Source organism: Phoca vitulina, unplaced genomic scaffold (genome assembly GCF_004348235.1).
Source record: "Phoca vitulina isolate PV1807 unplaced genomic scaffold, GSC_HSeal_1.0 scaffold16, whole genome shotgun sequence".
Classification (NCBI taxonomy): Eukaryota; Metazoa; Chordata; class Mammalia; order Carnivora; family Phocidae; genus Phoca; species Phoca vitulina.
The window spans coordinates 28,057,508-28,077,537 of record NW_022589719.1 but is presented as its reverse complement, the minus strand read 5'-3'; the positions used below and the strand labels follow the sequence as shown (position 1 = coordinate 28,077,537).

General features: G+C 44.7%; 1 protein-coding gene across 1 annotated transcript; it reads right to left on the bottom strand.

The window, feature by feature from the left end:
• Nucleotides 1-4,666: 4,666 nt before the first annotated feature.
• LOC116638148 (membrane-spanning 4-domains subfamily A member 8-like) lies at nucleotides 4,667-19,018 on the bottom strand. The gene is made up of 6 exons (XM_032413858.1): nucleotides 18,800-19,018; nucleotides 9,997-10,119; nucleotides 7,579-7,638; nucleotides 6,221-6,358; nucleotides 4,957-5,070; nucleotides 4,667-4,771 (listed from the first exon to the last, which is right to left on the bottom strand). The coding sequence occupies exons 1-6, from the start codon at nucleotides 19,016-19,018 to the stop codon at nucleotides 4,667-4,669; spliced, it is 759 nt and encodes a 252-aa protein (XP_032269749.1).
• Between the last annotated feature and the right edge of the window lie 1,012 nt (nucleotides 19,019-20,030).

The window sequence follows — 20,030 nt, the reverse complement described above, 5'->3', positions numbered from 1 at the left end:
ACTTTTGAGGACAATATTACCGAAATTTGGGTTTTCTCCTGAGACTTTTTCCTACACCAGTCTTCCCCATTCCAGTAAACAGCTGTTCACCCAGTTACTTAAGGAAGAAACCTTGACATTGCCCTCAATTTCCCCCTCTTCTTCCACCCATCCCACACAGTCCATGAACCCTAGAGATCTCCCCGCCAAGCCATGTCCCAAACCCGCTTCTTTGTCTCCACTGTCAACTACCTAGTCCAGACATTCAGTGGATTGTTAATGGGAACCCATCTCCCCATGCACTTCCTCTAACTGTGGTCATGTGCTTACAGCTCCCATCTTAATTGATTTCACTGGGAGAGTCTGATTGCCAAGGGCAAGAGAAGATAAGTGGGTCGTAGCCAATTCTTTCCCACCGTGAGTGAATAGCTTGGAACATCATGATTCTGGTACACAAAGGACAATAACTGTATCATCATCATCATCTATCTCTAGGGTCAGCACACTTGTCTGCAAAGGACCAGATAGTAAATATTTTAGGCTTTGCAGGCTGTATGGTCCCTGTCATGCTACTGAACCCTGCTGTTGTAGCACAGAAGCAACCAGCAAACACATGGGCCTGGCTGTGTTCCAATAAAACTTTATTGACAAAAACAAGTGGTGGGCCAGATATGGCTCACCCACAGGCCTTAGTTTGCCAGCTCCTGTCCTGGACTATCACTAAATCTCCTCTGGGACCCCCTGCTTCCTGCCTTCACCCTTCTCCTATCCCTTCCCTACAAAGCAGGCAGAATGATCTTTCAAACTGTAAACCGGATTACATCACTCTCCCGCATAAAGCCACCCAATGGCTCTAAAATGGCTTTTAGCCCTAGAATAAAATCCAGTGCCCTCTGTGGTCCCTGCCTGTTTTTCCAGCCCCTTCTTGAGACATTCCCCATCTCCTTCACTAGATTCCAGCTGCACTGGCTTTCTTTCCAGTTTCCCGGACACTCCAAGCTCTTTCCCACAAGGACAGCTTTGCACGGCTTCTTCTCTCTGCCTGGATTGGTTTTTGCTTCACTTTCTGTATGGCTAGTTATTCTTATTCTTCACATCTCCTCTTTAGAGGGGCCTTCCATTCAGAAACTCTGCCTTCTTCCCCTTCCCCAGTAATGTCTAGACGAACACCATGTTTGTTTCCCCATCACTTTCATCACTTAACCGATCATGTGACTTGCCTGTCACACACTCAGGTGTGTCCTCTCCAGGAGGGCAGGAACTACATCTGCTCTGTTCACCACTGTGCATCCAGCACCGGGCATCCAGTAGGTACTTCCTGTCACTGGAGGACTGAGTGAGTGGGTATGTAAGGGACTCATTCCTGGAAGCAAGAGGGTACTTCTCATTCTAGGAAGTGTTCGGTAACACTGCTATGTGCTAAGTCTTATCCTGAGACTGGCAAGAGAGCTAGGAGCTGTTGAAGATGTTGTGTCTGTACCCAGGAAGACTGACTCCATATGAATGGTGTAAACTGTGGGCAGTAAGAGTCCTGGGAAGGAAAAGTCAGGGAAGTATGGGCTATAACATGACACTGGGGTTGGGGTCCTGGGAAACAGGTCTTTCCTTGACACGACACACCTACTGATGTTGTAATGCACCCTCCAAAGACTAAGTATACCTCCCCAGTGGAATCCCGAAGGTCTTAGGGTGTTTGGCAGGAGCTATAAATGTTCCAAGTGTGAAGTCGCTACTGGGACACATAGCCACACTTCTACTGTTTTTTTCAACGATAACACAAAAATCAGATTTTTTTTTCAGTCAAGATAAAAAAAAAAAAAAAACCCTCAAGGTTAAACCCTGAACATCATCACTGCCAGGTCACATTGTACACTTCCCTCTTGCTCCCACCACAGGCCTGCTTTTCCTTGGATGCTTCTGGCCATGGGAACCTAAGACAGCTTCCCTGTGGAGGTGGCAATTGAACTTGCCTATGGAGGAGATGGGGGCCAGCATATCAACTAGGAAATAGAACGACCTTTTTCATCAGAAATCCCCAACTGGGGAGTGATGAGCCCTGGGACTCAAGGCCTGACTGAAAAACAGTATAAACACTCTATAGCGCTTTCATGCCCTGATTAGCACATTTGAATCTCCATCTCCCTTCAGATTTGAATCTTAGGTTCCCAGGAGACGAGCTTGAGTACCTGGGCTGAGAAAAGGGGCCAAGGGCAGTGCCATATTGGAGAGCAATGCTCAAGGGCCAAGGAGAGAGAGAGGAGCTCACATAGGAGAATGAAAAGGGCATCTGGAGAAGCTGGTGCAGAACTAGCCTAGTGTTTTAAGGAGAGAGTGGTTTGTTGGGTTAAATCCTACAGAGGTCAAGTGAGATAAATATGGAAACAGAGCTACTGGAGGGTACTGGTGAATTTTGGGACAGCAAAATCGTCACTGGATGGGGAGTTGGGGGAGAAAGCCAGGAGTGTGGTGGCAGCTCAGGAGGCAGAGACAGTGTCTCTGACTGTAATCACCCTATTTTTCTATGATGTGTCCCTGCTTCTGCAAGAAGCCTTGGATGGGCCATTTGGAGTTTTGGTTCTAGTCCTGCTTGTGCTCCTGGCTGGGCTGATGGTGTTAAATTTCCAAGGTCTCTTCCAATGTCTATGCTCCACTGTTCTGGGGAGGCTGGGAGTGAACAGAGTTGTGCAGATGAACATCTTGTGGAACGGTGCAGAGCAAGGACAAACTTTGCTGTCCATGGGAGGCAGCATGCTGTCACTTCAGGCTGGTGAAGGGGCCATCTGGAATGAACGGTCTAGCACCCAGGACTAATAGGGCAGGTGGTAGGATAGGAAAGGTACTCTATTCCACCAAGCCCCAGAGTGATTTCAGGTGGCAGGACAGGTGGCAGGTGGCAAGTGCCACCTGTCCAGAGAAGCACCAGGTGTGCGAGAAGATATGCTCTCCAAGACAACCCTCACTGTAGGAGGTGAGACTCATCAGGAGTGTCTGAGTTAACTCACAGGTCAGACAAGTCAGGAAGGAGACTCTGAGAACCAAGTGGGAGATCATAGTCGAGGGTTTCAGTTCTGTGGAGTGAGAAGGTGTGGAATCAGATGGGGCGGTGAGAGGCAGCAGTAAGGAAGGGGCAGAAAGAAGGCCAGACTTGCTCTGCCCATCCAGACCTCCAAGAGAGGTCCAACCAGGCCAGTCCCTTTTGGGGAGCCCAACGTACTAACATCTCAGCTTACAAAACAGATGGGTGAAGGGCTGGTCTAAAACTAGGATATTACATGCCCCATATTACATTTTTATTGTCCATGATTTCCTAAGACCTGTTCAGTTCTAGCAAATGAAAACGCACCTGCAGTCTTGGAATCTCAGTCATTCCTGACCAGCTGATGGGCATCCATAGGATTCCTGGTCAAAGAAGACACAGATGCAGGAGATGGAACTCTATTTTTTTTTTTAAAGATTTTATTTATTTATTTGACAGAGAGAGACACAGCGAGAGTGGGAACACAAGTAGGGGGAGTGGGAGAGGGAGAAGGAGGCCTCCCGCGGAGCAGGGAGCCTGATGTGGGGCTCGATCCCAGGACCCTGGGACAACGACCCGAACCGAAGGCTGACGCTCAACGACTGAGCCACCCAGGAGATGGAGCTCTAAACCGCAAGCCATTTAGAAGAAACTTCTTGGATAAAGTCAGAGGCTAAAAATATTTACAAGAGTAAAATCATGTTCTGTATTTAGTGACAACAGCAGAGAGTCCTTGCAGGGCTTCTGTAGTGAAGGGAAATTTGATGGCACCTGGATGTCAGAGATTGTTGCTATTATCTGCCAGCATATAAACTTTTCGAAGCCAATTGCCATCATGTATAACAATATTTAGATTAATGTGGGTAGATCTAGAAGTTATAGACATAGCCATTTCTCTTTGAATTAGTCTCTATCCTTTTATAAATAAAGATATATTAGCCTCATAACTTTGGGAGATACCTTATCTTAAGACAATGTTTATTCACAAGCACTGCTACATCAGTGGATGCAGCAGTACTTGTGCTTATAAAAGGACTTATAAAAGGATTGGTCATGGTAGTGGATGACTCACTCTGTCCCAAGATCTCCCCAACAGTGTGGTTCCTTATTGCACTAAAAAAACCCCTTTAATGCCCCACTCAAGTGTTGCTTCCTCAACCAGGCTTGTTCTCTGCTTTCCTGATCACTGTCAGAATAAATCATAGCCCTCTCTGTTCTCTCTCTGTGAGTCCCCACATTCTGCCCTGTGTTAGAGAAAATTGCTTGCATAATTGTCTTCTCTGTGAGGCCAGAAGTTCCTTGAAGTCAGGGACTTTGTTGTGTTCCCCAATGTTAAACTTCCTTGAACATATCAAATGCTCGGTACATATTTAATCAACAAACGAATGATTGAAAGAGTGAAGGTTGCGTTGTCTAGACATTGGCACTTCCAACCCATGAGCTCACACAGGAGGATCTCTTTGTTAAAATCCACTTGAAATTTCTGTCTCCTTTTTAATAGAGGAACTGCAAGATTTACCACGCTGAATTGAATGAAGTCAAGATGCATGCAGTTAGAGAAACATTTCCCTTAGATTGTCAAGGAAGGGGGATCCTGGGTTTCAGAAGCCCAGAAAGGGGAGGTCTTCTTTTGGTCTCTTTGAAAGTTGCTTCTAGAAGCTTTGGCTTTGCTTATCTGGAGCCCTGGACCTCGTTGAAATAAGTTGGTGGCAAGTTCACCGGTTCTGGGATGACCCCTGGGTTTGCCACACAGATATTCGGGAGGACCACACCCACCTGGAAAACACGGGTGCAGAGGAGGTGCACTAGTAAGGGTGCGAGAAGGACCAGGCAGGCATGGAGGCCTTTACGCCCTGCGAGACTTCTCCTGCTCCTGGGCAGGAAGGGGAAGCATGGAGATCCCTTTAGTCTCCACCCTCTTTGGGGAATCTTCCCACCCACCGTGGAGCCTCTGGACTCACGTAGTTGTGCTGACAGCAGACCAGTTGGCAGCCAAAGCGGGAAGAGGCACATGCTACGCAGAACTCCAGGAGGCAGAAGATGAGCAGCACACCAGAAATAGCCATGCCAGGGGTCTGGAACCAGAGTGAGTAGGATGTCAGGAGTGCTGGTCCAGGCGTCCGAGGTCTGGCTCCAAGTGGGGCTCTGCAGGGGACTGTCCCTGTGGCTCTGAGGAAGTCCCCTAACCTCGTCTCACCAGGTTTTTGTGAGGGTCAAGTGTGTTTGTAAAAGAATCGCTACTTGAACACTTACTACTGGCACTACTACTTCCTTCTCTAAGGGGAAGGGTAGTCATCTTTTAGGAAAACACCTCGATCATGTGACTGGGAAGGAGAGGATGGGCTGCCGGGCAGATGGAGGGACTGAATCTACAAGGACTTGTCTGCAGCTGCGCTCACTTGTCAGTCCCAGAGTCACGAGTCTCATGTGGCTGTTGGACATTTGGGAAGCGGCTAGTCCCAAAGTGAGATGTGCATGATACACACCAGAGTTCAAAGACCGAGTACCCAAAATGCAAAATATCAAATTGATAATTTTTTACACAGATTACATGTTGAAATGACCATTTGGGATATATTGGGTTAAATAAAATACTAAAATTAATTGCACTTGTTTCTTTTTCTTCTTTTTTTTTTTAGGTGGTGACTAGAAAATTTAAAATCAGACATGCAACTCATGTTATATTTCTATTGGTCAGCACAGGTTGGTACATTATGATCCATGGGCCAAATCCTGGCTGCTGCTTATTTGTGTAAGTAAAGCTTTATCAGAACACAGCCATGCTCATTGCTTATGTATTTTCTATGGCTGCTTTCCCACTGTAGGATAGGGTTGAGTAGTTGCAACAGAAACCAGAGGGCCTGCAAAGTCTTAAATATTTATTCTCTGGCCCTTTGCAGAAAACTTTTGCTGACCCCTTGTCCATAGTCACAGGCAGGGAGGTGAGAATGTGAGCAGCTGGAGGCACATGTGTGTTATAATTGCATTTAATTCTGCCAATAATGTTATAAGGTAGATACTGTTTTATAAAGGTAGAAACTAAGACTAAGAAAAGTCACGTGCTCAAAGTAACACAGCAGTAAAGCTATGGGTCGGTGGCTTTACACACTGTTCTGATTCTTCTCTACAGTGCTGGGTGAAGAAGCTTGGTTTGGGCCTTCTAACAATTTGGTAAACCTAGCTAAATCAGAACTCAGAGGAACGTTGGTTCAGCGGGGTACTCACCACACCCCAGGTGGCATAGTGGGAATAAGAGAGAGAGTAGGCATAGGTGGGGACGAGACTCATATCCATGATGAAGAGTATGATTCCAACCACAGAACAGAGTGCACTGATGATGTTCAAGCCCAAGCTGCCATTCAGCTGAAGAAGACACAGAGGGTCAGGGTGGGAGAGGAAAATTATTGTGGCTGAGATGAACAGAGACTAAACAAGTGCTTCTTAATGTGAATCTCTAGAACCTTAATTCTGTAGCAAGGAAAGAGATGTTCTGTGCAAAAAAGTGTGGGGGTAAATTAACTTTGAAAAAAAGCTGGGCTGAACAAAGTTAAATAGGTCTTTGCTGTAAGACTTGTCAGAGCCTTTAACAAGGATTAAAGGCACCTCTTAGGGACACTGTTCTGTCTCTGCCTTAATTCAGGTGGCTGTGTTGCCCTTCCCTCCCCAGAATCTTCTGGACTCCTTCCTACCATGACTCTGGCCATGTTCATGTGGTCCTGCATGTGAGTATGAGTGAGCACGTGTGTCAGTGCCCTGCGTCTGGTTATGGATGGATCTTCCAGAGAGCGGATTACTAAATAGAGGTTTCCCCAAGTTTACCTACTCATCTTCACAGAGTATCTCATGGGACAAGTGTCCCTAGGACAAATCTTTGGGAAACACTCAACCTGCTTATCCCATGTGAGATAGGTAGGAAGCTCAGCCCCTGTGTCTTGGGATATGACAGGCTCTGATCCTCCATGATTCTGGGCCATGTGCAGAAAGACATGCCCAGAATTTTGAGCTTCCCTTCGGAGATTTTCAAATAGGTCTCATCTGGCACAGGGACCTGGCCATCCTGACGCCCTTCACCCTAGACAACCTGCTTGTGAAAGAAAAAAAGGTACTTTCTTGGTCTATTGCTAGGGGACCTTGCTCATGTGATTAGCAGAGCTCGCTTGGCTGGATTCCTTAGGGAAGCAGGTGGTTGAGCTTCCCCTGGCTTCTCTGCAGAAATGGCTGGAGGCCTGCTCTGTGTGCCCCAGGCACCATCAGTGCCTGCTCGTCTGGAGTGGAGCCTGAGCCCCCAGGAGCTTTGTGACTCGTCCTGTAGGCACCTCTTAGGGACACTGTTCTGTCTCTGCCTTAATTCAGGTGGCTGTGTTGCCCTTCCCTCCCCAGAATCTTCTGGACTCCTTCCTACCATGACTCTGGCCACGTTCATGTGGTCCTGCATGTGAGTATGAGTGAGCACGTGTGTCAGTGCCCTGCGTCTGGTTAGATGTAAGCGCAAGGATGAGGGAGGGATTGTGTGTTAACCTTTTCCCCAGAGTGTGTCTCCTATAGGTCTCTGCTGGGAGAGCCTGTGTCAGGAGGTGACTTACCAGGCAAGAAGATTTTGGCTGATTTTCTGCTGACACTGAGAGGGATCCTGAAACAATGAACTGGCACAGAAGAGAGGAGGTTTAGAAGTCCCCAGGTTAGGGTTCCATCTTCCGGCTTCTAGGATTCTGGTCACACACATTCTCTCGTACACGCTAGGTTCCTGTGCTGGGGCCTCCAAGTCAACATGGGAGGAAGGAAGGAAGGAAGGGAGGGAGGAAGGGAGGGAGGAAGGAAGGGAGGGAGGGAAGGAAGGAAGGGAGGGAGGGAAGGAAAGGAAGGGAAGGGGAGGGAGAAGTAGACTCCCCGCTGAGCAGGGAGCCCAACGCAGGGCTGGATCCCAGGATGCTGAAATCATGACCTGAGCTGAAGGCAGATGCTTAACCGACTGACCCACCCAGGTACCCCCAGACCCTGTGTTCTTAACCCTTATCCCACACACCCTCCCACTCAGGGTAGATGCATGTGCCATGGGGTGGAAATGGTTTTATAATGAAAAGTTACTCTAGCTTCCTATGCCTTTTAAAGGGAATGGTATTTTTTTCCTAAATGTGGAAAAATAAATCTCATTCTTATACCCTTCTGTTTATAGAGACTTGATGGGGAGGGAAGGGAACAAGAGGCTGGCCTTCTGAGGTCCCTTTGGGTCCTTTTAAGGTGCCAAAGAATATGGGCCTTTGTTTTGGAAAAGGACATTAATGATCTTTAGGAAATACATAGTCCTGGAGTCAAAAAGGCAACCAAGAACAAAACTGCCCTGCAGGTATAAAAGGGGGGGATGGTCACGAGAGCTGATCAACCTGGCAGAAGGGAAGATGCCAGGGAAATTTCCACGCACTTAAAAGTACTCATTAGCATCCAATGCTCAATAGCAAGCCATTCTGTGGCCATGGTGTTAGCCACTCCATTGTCCCAAACTCCATTAAAATGGGTTATACAAATGCAGGGCTGGGGGAGAGGAAAAGGGGCTGAGTTCCAAGTCTGAGTCCATGCAAAGCAGAGAGAGGACCACAGCCTCAGTAAATGAGACCCAGAAGGAAACAAGAAAGAGTAGGTACTCAGAGAAAGATTCTCCCAAGAACATGAACCTACCATTTTGCAGGTGTTATGTGGGTATGAGGGTGGGGGATAACACTAGGCGATTTTATTTAAATGTCATGGGATAAGGGGAGGACTTTGATTATCTAGGTTACTCTGGAGTTTTGCTATTTGTGAGAAAAGTTGCATTTGAATCATAGATAGGTGTGTGAGTCCAGAGACAAAGACTGTAACAGCAGAGAGAAAAAGGATGTGGGAGGGAGGACAGGGAGAAGGGAGTGTGTGTGTGTGTGTGTGTGTAGCTTAGAGGATGCTAGGGAGAATGCAAAAGAATCAAAAAGGCAGTAAATTGGAGAAGAGAAAGGATCTGTGGTTTTTAACCTTTTATGGAGTCATAAATCACCCTGGGAATCTGATGAAAGCTATGGACTTTTCCAGGAAAAAAAATACATATCTAGCATACCAAATATTTTGCCAAAATGGGGACTCTGAAGCCCATCTGTGGACTCCAGGTTGAGTGCCCGTTGCTTAATGACTGTTCTGTGTCTGGGCAGCCACTCTCAACCACTGGTCAAGTGTTCTTCTCCTGGAGCTCAGGCTGTGGGCCTATGTTGAACAACACTTGAAAGCTATTACCAATACATCTTTTTACACATGGACATTGTTGTATGAGTTGGAAAAAGGTGCCACTCCTGGGTTGATGAATGAGAAGAAAGTTCCCTGACCTGTGGGGTGAGCCAATTAGAAAATGTGCCCACTCTGGGTGAATGGCACCTTGTAGGGCTGTCACTTGGTGTTATGGCTGAACTGTGTCCCCTCAAAATTCATCTTTTGAAGTCCTAACCCCCCAGTACCTCAGAATGTGACTATATTTGGAGATGGGGCCTTTAAGTCTTAGTGAGATTATTAGGGTGGCTCTAATCCAACTATATTTGGAGATGGGGCCTTTAAGTCTTAGTGAGATCATTAGGGTGGCTCTAATCCAATATGACTGGTGTGCTTATGTGAAGAGGGGATTATTAGGACATGGACACACTAAGACCACATGGAGACACAGAGAGAAGGTGGCCATCTGCAAGCCAAGGAGAGAGGCCTCAGAAGAAACAACCCTGGTGACATCTTGATTTTGGACTTCCAGCCTCTGAACTGTGAGAGAATGCATTTCTGTTGTGTAGGCCACTCAGTCTGTGCTGTTTGTCACAGCAGCATTAGCAAACTAACATGCTTGGTAAACAAGGCCTGGGCTGGATTCACACCCTGCTTGTTCCCTTGGCTGGGAACCTGCTGCAAGGTGCAAGCCACACAACTTGACAAGGTGGCCTTGAGTGTGTTGGCATATTCTGGGAACTCATTCGTGGGGTGGGGTGACTCACATTACTTACCCAGATGCCTCCCCAGAAGGGAAAGCCTCCAAAGAGCGAGATAGCTATGTAGTGTCCAGAGAGTATGGTGGCCATGATGGAACCGAGGCCGATGTGTATCAGGCCAATCAGGATCTGGATGGCCTGTCAGGAGAGCCACAGGCTGAAGCCTTTGTTTCTGAGGCTGAATCCTGCCTCCCCTTTGTGCCTCCTTTTTATTTTAATAAATCTTTTATTTTCCTAGTCTAAAAAGTAATATGAAAAATATAAAAATGAAATAAAAACTTCCCATAATTACTTTCTACTCAGAGAAAACATCCCACTTACATTTTGGTATATAACCTTCCATTATTCTTTTCAAATGTAAATACCAATAACACAAGATGGTTCTGGGAGGGAGAGGGAGAGGGAAGATGGCAGAAGAGTAGGGGACCTGCGTTTCATTTCCCTTGAATTCAGCTAGATAGTTATCAAATCATTCTGAACACCTGTGAATTCAACCTGAGATCTAAGAAAAGAATTGCTTCAATTCTACAGATAGAAAAGCGACCACTTTTTCAAGGTAGGAGGTCCAGGGAACTGAATGTGAGGGGATATATCGGAAGATAAACCACGGGAGGAGGGAGCCTGTGTAAGCTGGCTAGGGGAAATGATATTGCAGTGGAGCACAAAATCAGAACTTTTAGAAGTCTGCGTTTGTGACAGATATCCCTGCCTGAAAGGTGCTCAGGTGGTGAAGTGGGGCAGAATCCTAGGTGTGACAGTGTGGTCTCAGGATCCCCAGGGTCACAGAAAGAGCGGGGGTATCTGAGAGTGGCAGAGTTCCCAAGCATTGGAGTGGGAACCTGGCTACAATCAGGGAGCCCCTGAGTGGCCTCTCAGCTCAGTGTTGCCATAAATCTCGAACTGTGGCATGATTGGGTGACTATTCTCCAAGCTACAAGTGTCCCCAAGTGACAACTGCTGGGAGACCCTGCCACAATCAGGCAACTGCTCCTGGAGCAGGGGCCCAGAAAGCAGCAGGGCCTTGGTGAGATCCCCTCCCTCCTCTAGGAGGATTGGTGTGGGTGTGCCCTGCAGGAGTCTACAGAGTTTGGCACACACAATAGGGATTGACTGCTTTTCCCTGAGGGTGCCCTGAAGAGTGGGGGCAGAGATCATTCAGCTCCAGGGCTGGAGATGGGGCACTGCCATTTTTGCTTTTTTTTTTTTTTTTTTAATCCTCTAAAGCAGGATGAAAAGCCTTCAGGCTTCCTTTTACTGTATTCAATTTTATATATATATATATAATTTTTGCTTTCTCTACAATTGTGGGATTTAGTGTCTTCTAACAAACAGACCAAAATACACCTAGGTCCAAGTAGATCATCCTGTTTTGTCCAGCTGTGAGATTATATTCTCTCTTTTTTTCCCTTTTTTGGTTTCTGACCTCTTCAGATTTGCCTAGTGTGTATTTCACTGGGGTCATGGTTGATATTTTTAATTTTATTCTCTCATTCATCTGTTTTTCCCTGGACAAAATAACTAGAGGGAGAAATTCACAACAAAAGAAAGAACCAGATGTAATACTCTGCCATAGATTTAATTGATATGGATATAAGTAAAATGTCAGAACTAGAATTCAGAATAACGATTATAAAATTACTAGCTGGGATTGAAAAAAGCATAAAATACACTGGAGAATCTCTTAATGCAGAAATAAAATCTAATCAGGCCAAAATAAAAAATGCTTTAACTGAGATGCAGTCTAAAATGGATGTTCTAACAGCTAGGGTAAATGAGACAGAAGAGAGAGTCAGTGACATAGAAGACAAAATTATGGAAAAAAGCTGAGGAAAAGAGAGAAAAACAACTGATGGACCATGACAGGAGGCTTTGAGAAATCAGCAATACCACAAAGCAAAACAACATTAGAATTATTGGTGTCCCAGAGGAAGAAGAGAGAGAGGGACAGAAGCTATCTTAGGGGAAATCATAGCTGAGAACTTCCCTAATCTGGGGAAGGAAACAGGCATTCAGTCCAGGAGGCACAGAGAACTCCCCTCAAAATCAATAAAAATAGATCAACACCCAGACATATAATAGTGAAGTTTGCAAATTTCAGACATAAAGAGAACATCCTGAAAGCAGCCTGAGACAAGAGGTACTTAAAGTACAAAGGTAGGAACATTAGACTGGCAGCAGACCTAGCCACAGAGACTTGGCAGGTCAGAAAGGGCTGGCATGATATATTCAGGGTACTAAATGAGAAAAACATGCAACCAAGAATACTTTACCCAGCAAGGATAATCCATTCATTCAGAATAGAAGGAGAGATAAAGAGCTTCCAGGGCAAACAGAAACTAAAAGAATTTGTGATCACTAAACCAGCCCTGAAAGAAATATTAAAGGGGATCCTGTAAGCAAAGAGAGACCCCAAAAGGAACATAGGCCAGAAAGGAACAGAGACAATATACAGAAACAGGGACTTTACAGGCAATATAATGGCACTAAATTAATATCTTTCAATAGTTACTCTGAATGTAAATGGGCTAAATGCTCTAATCAAAAGACACAGGGTATCAGATTGGATAAAAAAGCAAGACCCATCCATATGGTGTCTACAAGAGACTCATTTTAGACCTAAAGACACCTCCAGATTGAAAGTGAGGGAGTTGAGAACCATTTATCATGTTAATGGACATCAAAAGAAAACTGGGGTAGCAATCCTTATATCAGACAAATTAGATTTTAAACCAAAGACTGTAGTAAAGGATGAAGAGGGACACTATATCATACTTAAAGGGTCTATGAGACAAGAAGATCTAACAATTATAAATATTTATGCTTCTAACTTGGGAACAGTGGATTATATCAACCAACTAATAACAAAACTAAACAAACACATTGATAATAATACAATGATAGTAGGGGACTTTAACACCCCACTCACAGCAATTTTTTTTGTTTCTCTTTTTCAACATTTCCTTGGCGATTCGGGGTCTTTTCTGATTCCATACAAATTTTAGGATTGCTTGTTCCAGCACTTGGAAAAATGTCATTGGAACTTTGATCGGGATGGCATTGAAGGTATAGATTGCTCTGGGTAGCATAGACATTTTAACAATGTTCATTCTTCCGATCCATGAGCATGGAATATTTTTCCATCTTTTTGTGTCTTCTTCATTTTCCTTCATGAGTGTTCTGTAGTTCCTAGAGTATAGATCCTTTACCTCTTTGGTTAGGTTTATTCCGAGGTATCTTATGGTTTTTGGTGCTATTGTAAATGGAATCGTTTCTCTAATTTCTCTTTCTACAGTTGCATTGTTAGTGTATAAGAAAGCAACTGAGTTCTGTGCATTGATTTTGTATCCTGCCACATTACTGAATTGCTGGATGAGTTCTAGTAATTTGGGGGTGGAGTCTTTTGGGTTTTCCACATAAATTATCATGTCGTCTGCGAAAAGAGAGAGTTTGACTTCTTCTTTGCCAATTTGAATACCTTTTATTTCTTTTCGTTGTCTGATTGCTGTTGCTAGGACTTCTAGTACTATGTTGAATAATAGTGGTGAGAGTGGGCATCCTTGACGTGTTCCTGATCTTAAGGGAAAGGCTCTCAGCTTTTCCCCATTGAGGATGATATTCGCTGTCGGTTTTTCATAGATGGATTTTATGAATTGAGGAATGTTCCCTCTATCCCTATACTCTGGAGAGTTTTAACCAGGAAAGGATGTTGTATTTTGTCAAATGCTTTTTCTGCATCAATTGAGAGGACCATATGGTTCTTCTCCCTCCTCTTATTAATGTGTTCTATCACATGGATTGATTTGCGAATGTTGAACCACCCTTGCATCCCGGGGATAAATCCCACTTGGTCGTGGTGGATGATCCTTTTAATGTATTGTTGGATCTTATTAGCTAGGAATTTGTTGAGGATTTTGGAATCCATATTCATCAGGGATATCAGTTTGAAATTCTCCTTTTTGATGGGGTCTTTGCCTGGTTTGGGGATTAAGGTAATGCTGGCTTCATAGAATGAGTTTGGAAGTTTTCCTTCTGTTTCTATTTTTTGAAACAGCTTCAGGAGAATAGGTATTATTTCTTCTTTGAATGTTTGGTAGAATTCCCCAGGGAATCCATCAGGCCCTGGACTCTTGTTTTTTGGGAGGTTTTTGAGCACTGCTTCAATCTCGTTACTGGTTATTGGCCTATTCAGGTTGTCAATTTCTTCCTGTTTCAGTCTTGGCAGCTTATAGGTTTCCAGGAAGGCCTCCATTTCATCCAGATTGCTCAGTTTATTGGCATATAGTTGTTGATAATAATTTCTAATAATTGTTTCTATTTCCTTGGTGTTAGTCATGATCTCTCCCTTTCATTCATAATTTTATTAATTTGGGTCCTTTCTCTTTTCTTTTGGGTAAGTCTGGCCAGTGGTTTATCGATCTTATTAATTCTTTCAAAGAACCAACTTCTAGTTTCGTTGATTTGATCTACTGTGTTTCTGGTTTCTAATTCATTGATTTCTGCTCTAATTTTAATTATTTCTCATCTAATGCGTGGCTTAGGCATCATTTGTTGCTTTTTCTCTAGTTCTTTAAGGTGTAGAGTTAGTTGGTGAATTTGGGATTTTTCTATTTTTTTGAGTGAGACTTGGATGGCTGTGTATTTCCCCCTTAGGACCGCCTTTGCAGTATCCCATAGGTTTTGGACTGATGTGTTTTTGTTCTCATTGATTTCCATGAATTGTTTAAGTTCTTCTCTGATTTCTTGGTTGACCCAAACATTCTTGAGCAGAGTGGTCTTTAGCTTCCAAGTGTTTGAATTTCTGCCAATTTTTTTTCTTGTGACTGAGTTCCAGTTTTAAAGCACTGTGGTCTGAGAATATGCAGGGGATAATCTCAGTCTTTTGGCATTGGTTGAGACCTGATTTGTGACCCAGTATGTGGTCTATTCTGGAGAAAGTTCCATGTGCGCTCGAGAAGAATGAGTATTCTGTTGTTTTAGGGTGGAATGTTCTGTAAATATCTATGAGGTCCATCTGGTCCAATGTATCATTCAAAGCTCTTGTTTCCTTGTTGATTTTCTGCTTAGATGATCTGTCCATTGCTGAGAGTGGAGTATTGAGGTCTCCTACAATTAATGTATTGTTATCAATATGACTCTTTATTTTGGTTAACAGTTGGCTTATGTAGATGGCTGCTTCCACAGTGGGGGCATAGATATTTACAATTGTTAGGTCTTCTTGTTGGATAGACCCTTTAAGAATGATATAGTGTCCTTCTGTGTCTCTAATTACAGACTTTAGTTTAAAATCTAATTTGTCTGATATAAGAATTGCTACCCCAGCTTCTTTTGAGGTCCGCTGGCGTGGAAGATGGATCTCCATCCCTTCATTTTCAGTCTGGATGCATTTTTAGGTTCAAAATGAGTCTCTTGTAGGCAGCATATGGATGGGTCCTGTCTTTTTATCCAATCTGCAACCCTGTGCCGTTTTATGGGAGCGTTTAGGCCATTCACATTGAGAGTGATTATTGAAAGATTTGAATTAACTGTCATCATGTTGCCTATGAAGACGTTGTTTTTATAGATTGTCCCTGTAAATTTCTGTTGTATATCACTCTTGGGGTCTTTCTCCTTTTATAGAATCCCCCTTAATATTTCTTGCAGGGCCAGCTTAGTGGTCACATATTCTTTCAGTTTCTGCTGGTTGTGGAAGCTCTGCATCTCTCCATCTATTCTAAATGACAGCCTTGCCGGATAAAGTATTCTTGGCTGCATGTTCTTCTCATTTAGTACCCTGAATATGTCTTGCCAGGCCTTTCTGGCTTGCCAGGTCTCTGGGGATAGGTCTGACGTTATTCTGATATTCCTCCCTCTGTACATAAGGAATCTCTTCCCCCTAACTGGCCTTAAGATGGTTTCCTTGGTTCTAAGATTTGCAAGTTTTACTATTACATGCCGGGGTGTTGGCCTGTTTTCCTTGATCTTGGGAGGGGTCCTCTCTGCCTCTAGGACGCGAATGTTTGTTTCATTCCCCAGATTAGGGAAGTCCTCAGCTATGATTTGCTCAAATACATCTTCTAGTCCTCTCTCTCTCTCCACTCCCTCTGGGATTCCAATTATTCTGACATTGGAATGCTTCATGGTGTCACTTATTTCTCTGATTCTATTTTCATGGATTCTGAGTTGTTTTTCCCTGGACTCCTCTTTTCCCTTTTTATCTATTATATTGTCTTCCGGGTCACTTATTCGTTCTTCTGCCTCAATTACCCTAGCTGTTAGATTATCTAGATTGGATTGGATCTCATTGATAGCATTTTTAAGTTCTGCCAATTCAGCTTTCATTTCTGTCCTTAGAGACTCTGTGTTGCCATTAATTGATTTCTCCATTCTAGCCATTGTCTTCACAATTGCTAGCCTGAATTCCATCTCTGACACCTTGGTTATATCTGCATCCATTTGTAAATCTGCAGCATAAGTCATAATCTCTGAGTCTTTTCTATTTTGGGGGCTCCTCCTCCTAGTCATTCTGTTGATGGGTGTTTGAGGGAATGTATAGAGTCCAAATTATTGACCAGAACCCAAGCAAGATGCACCTGTTTTCTTGGGACCTTAGGGTTGCTGGCCTCTTGTTTTCCCAGCCTGTCTTCTGCGGGAGGGGCCTGCCGTGCTGTTACTCAGGCAACCCTGTTTGGGCGGAGTTGCCCTGCTCCCCTGTGGTGGGGGATGGGCTCAGCGGGAATCAGTTTTTGGGGCTTTTGTTCTCTGGCGGCTTTCCCTGGTGGCTTTCCGCGTCTCTTCCGCGAGTCAGAGCAGAAGAGACCGTTTCCAACCCTCTGCCTCAGAGCAGAGAGACCACAGTCTGTTCTTCAGTGAGCTCTCCAGGCCACACCGTCTCCGTTTCTGTCCGTGCTGCTATAAACTGCAGCGGCCTGGGTTGTGCGCCCCTCCACAGCGCTCCCAGTCCTGCCTCCAGGTCGGGGCCTGTCTCTGCCCTTTATGCTTCTAAGACCACCAGCCACTCCCAGTTCACAGGCACGACCCCGCCGCTCCAGGTTTCCGCCCCGGGGGCTGCCCTGAAGTCCTTTCACCGCCGCTACCGCCCTGTGAGTCTGTGCCCCGTCGGCAGCGTGTGAGGCTGTCGCTCACCGGCGGTGTAGGATCCCCACGGCCAGGCTCCCTCCCGCTGCCGTTTATCCTCTGATATCTGCCCACGGAATCACGGCTCCCCACTTCGTACCTCAAAACCAACCGCCTGCAATATTCTGCTTGTAGAGATCCAGATCTTCTTACATCTCAGGCTGGTTTCGTGGGTGCTCAGAGTGGTCTGGTAGATAACCAGCTCAATTCCGGGGACCAGTTGAAATAGGGTCCCCTACTCCTCCACCAATGAATAGAATCTGGCGCTCTCTGGCCCCAGCTGGGACATCTGCTGGGTGCGCGCCCCTCCGTGCGCTCACTGCGCACCTGGCCGGCGCCACTGCCCCCACCGCCTGGCTATTTCCTTAAATTTGTACAAATGGTAACAGCCTGTATACAATGTCTGTCCCCTATCTTTTCTTTCCATCAAAGATATATCCTGGGGGATGTCCATATCATCACACAAAGAGATACCTTGTTCTCTTTAGAGCTGTACATCATTCTATCCTTTGAATAATACATTGATTTAGCCAGTATTATATTGATGGATATTTTGATTGTTTCCATTCTGTTGTCATCACAAAGCATGTTGCAGTAAATAAGCTCATACACATCAGGCATATCTGCAGGACAGAGGCTCAGAAATGGAATTATTGAGTATCTTGTATATTTGGCAGATACGAATTGCCCTCTATACAGGCTGTATCAACTGACACCCCCATGAGCACTGAGTGGGGGTGGGGCTAAGATCTGAGCTTAGGCCATCTGGATTGGAATCCGTGATTGTCATTTTTCAGCTATGCAATGAAATGGGCCTCTCCTGGTCCTGTCCAGGACAGCTTTTCAGGAGAAAACTACTGTGAACTGTTATTTTGTTGGTTGTCTAAGCTGCTTTTTTCCCCTAATGGCTAAAGATTCTATTCAAGCATGCTGGGTTTAGACTCCACCTTGTGGCTTGGTACTCCCACTTTTTTCCAGAGGCCACATGGATCAACATGGACACTGGCAACAAGACCAACGTTGAAAACAAATGAACATAGGGGAAGGGAAGGAAAAATAAAATAAAATGAAAATAGAGAGGGAGGCAAAACATAAGAGACACTGAACTCTAGGAAACAAACTGAGGGTTGCTGGAGGGGAGCTGGGTGAAGGGAAGAGATAATTGGGTGATGGGCATTAGGGCACGTGATGTAATGAGCATTGGGTGTTATATGCAACTGATGAATCTCTAAACTCTACCCCTGAAACTAATAATACAGTATATGGTAATTAAATTGAATTTAAATAAAGAATAAAAAAAAAAGGTAACCTCATGCCCTTTACCTCTCACACTGCCCCCATTCAGTCTCCCCTTGGCAACCCCACCCCCAACAGTTAATCTATTTTCTCTCTGTATGGATTTGTCTATTCTGATGATTTAATATAAATAGAATAAATAAAAGAAAGGACTAACATTCAAATTTACCACATTTTTTTTGGTTACTCTTCTTCCTCTTTCTTAAAATGCCTAAGGCAGAAAATACAAGGCCCCATACTGAGACCCTGGTGATGTTGCACAGCTGAGATTTCTGGTAGACCTGAGTTTGGCAAGGCTGGGTCAGCTCCAATGCTGCTTGCTGGATTTGGAGTTTCTGTATTGCCAAGCCTCCCCCCTCGTCTGACTCCAGCCAGTGACCCCTGGCCTGCAGAGTGAAATCTCTCTTACCCCTAAGGCTTTGCCCTCCTTCAAAGCTCTCAGGACAGGTTGCTCACTCACAGATGGCTTCAAACCCGGTGGGTTCACAGGAAGTAGGTGTACTTGGGGCTGGTTGCTTAGATACAGGGCCACCTGACACATGCCTTCTTGGGTTGCAGGATAGCTGTTGTGGGGTGCTTGCACAAACACGGAATTGTCCATGGGTCCTGCTGAAGCCATCGGATCCATGCTGCTAAAACACAAATGTGATAGACTAGTCTCTCACATAGGCACTGATGTTTATATTGAAAAAGCACTTCTGCCTCCAGTAGCTCATTTGAGCATCTTAACCCATTTATTAATGCCATTGATTAGTCTCATTTTAGAGATACTATGACATACCATTTATGGGACACTTATGAAGTGCCAGGCAGTCAGAGCTTTACAAACACATCTCCTTTCATCCTCACACTGGATGAGCTTTATAAGTGAGAAAAGTAAGGCTCAAAGAAGCTAAACTCTGCCAGAAGGCAAGGGCTGTGTCTTTCTCATTTTTGAATCTCTCATAGTACTTAGCATGGTACTTTGCATATAGTAATACCATCTGATTACACAACTTCAGAGGTGGAAAGTCTTTTGGAGTACTGTGAGTCCAATTCTCTCAATTTCTAGAAAAGGAAGCTGTGGCTGGGAGAGTGGACATGAATTTCCCAAGGTCCCAGTCACATAAATATTAGTTAAATGGGGATCATCCTCCTCAGAAGAAGCCCTGTTGCTAGTGGCTGTTATGGACTTTGGGTGTCCAATTTTCTAGGCTACTTATGAATTCTGGTCTGGTTTTTAAAATTTATTTCCTTTTTTGGAGCAGACCCTAAAAAAGTTTGTACAATAAACCCTGCCACGTGCCCCACCCCACACCCAGATTCATCATATCTCATTTGGCAGAAAAATCTTATCACCATCCCTCCATTATTCATAAAAACCATTAGACTATACATACTCACTTTGCTCTGCCAGCAGCTAAGGCTGTCTTGCTCCTGTTCCCAATTCTTTGCTGTAGGCAACCCGATTTCCTGAAAGAATGAACAAACTAGGCTCTGTTGGATGATATATTCAGAAGGATCCAAAGTCCTTTTCACTTTTCTCCTAGGTGCAGGCCAGGTCACCAACTGCTTAGAGCTCAGCTTCCCCTCCTATATTTGCTTCCTGTTTTGGCCAAGGCAGCAGTTAAATGCAATTCAATTGGGCAGTGTTTAATGGT

Bases quoted from the DNA above. Each gene is read 5' to 3' on its own strand.
- LOC116638148 (XM_032413858.1), bottom strand. From the start codon at position 19,018: ATGGATCCGATGGCTTCAGCAGGACCCATGGACAATTCCGTGTTTGTG. The intron at 10,120-18,799 runs GTAAGAGAGATT...CTCTCCTGACAG, and splicing joins AGGAGGGCAAAGCCTTAGGG to GCCATCCAGATCCTGATTGG. The intron at 5,071-6,220 runs GTGAGTACCCCG...CTCTGGTTCCAG, and splicing joins ACTATGCCACCTGGGGTGTG to ACCCCTGGCATGGCTATTTC.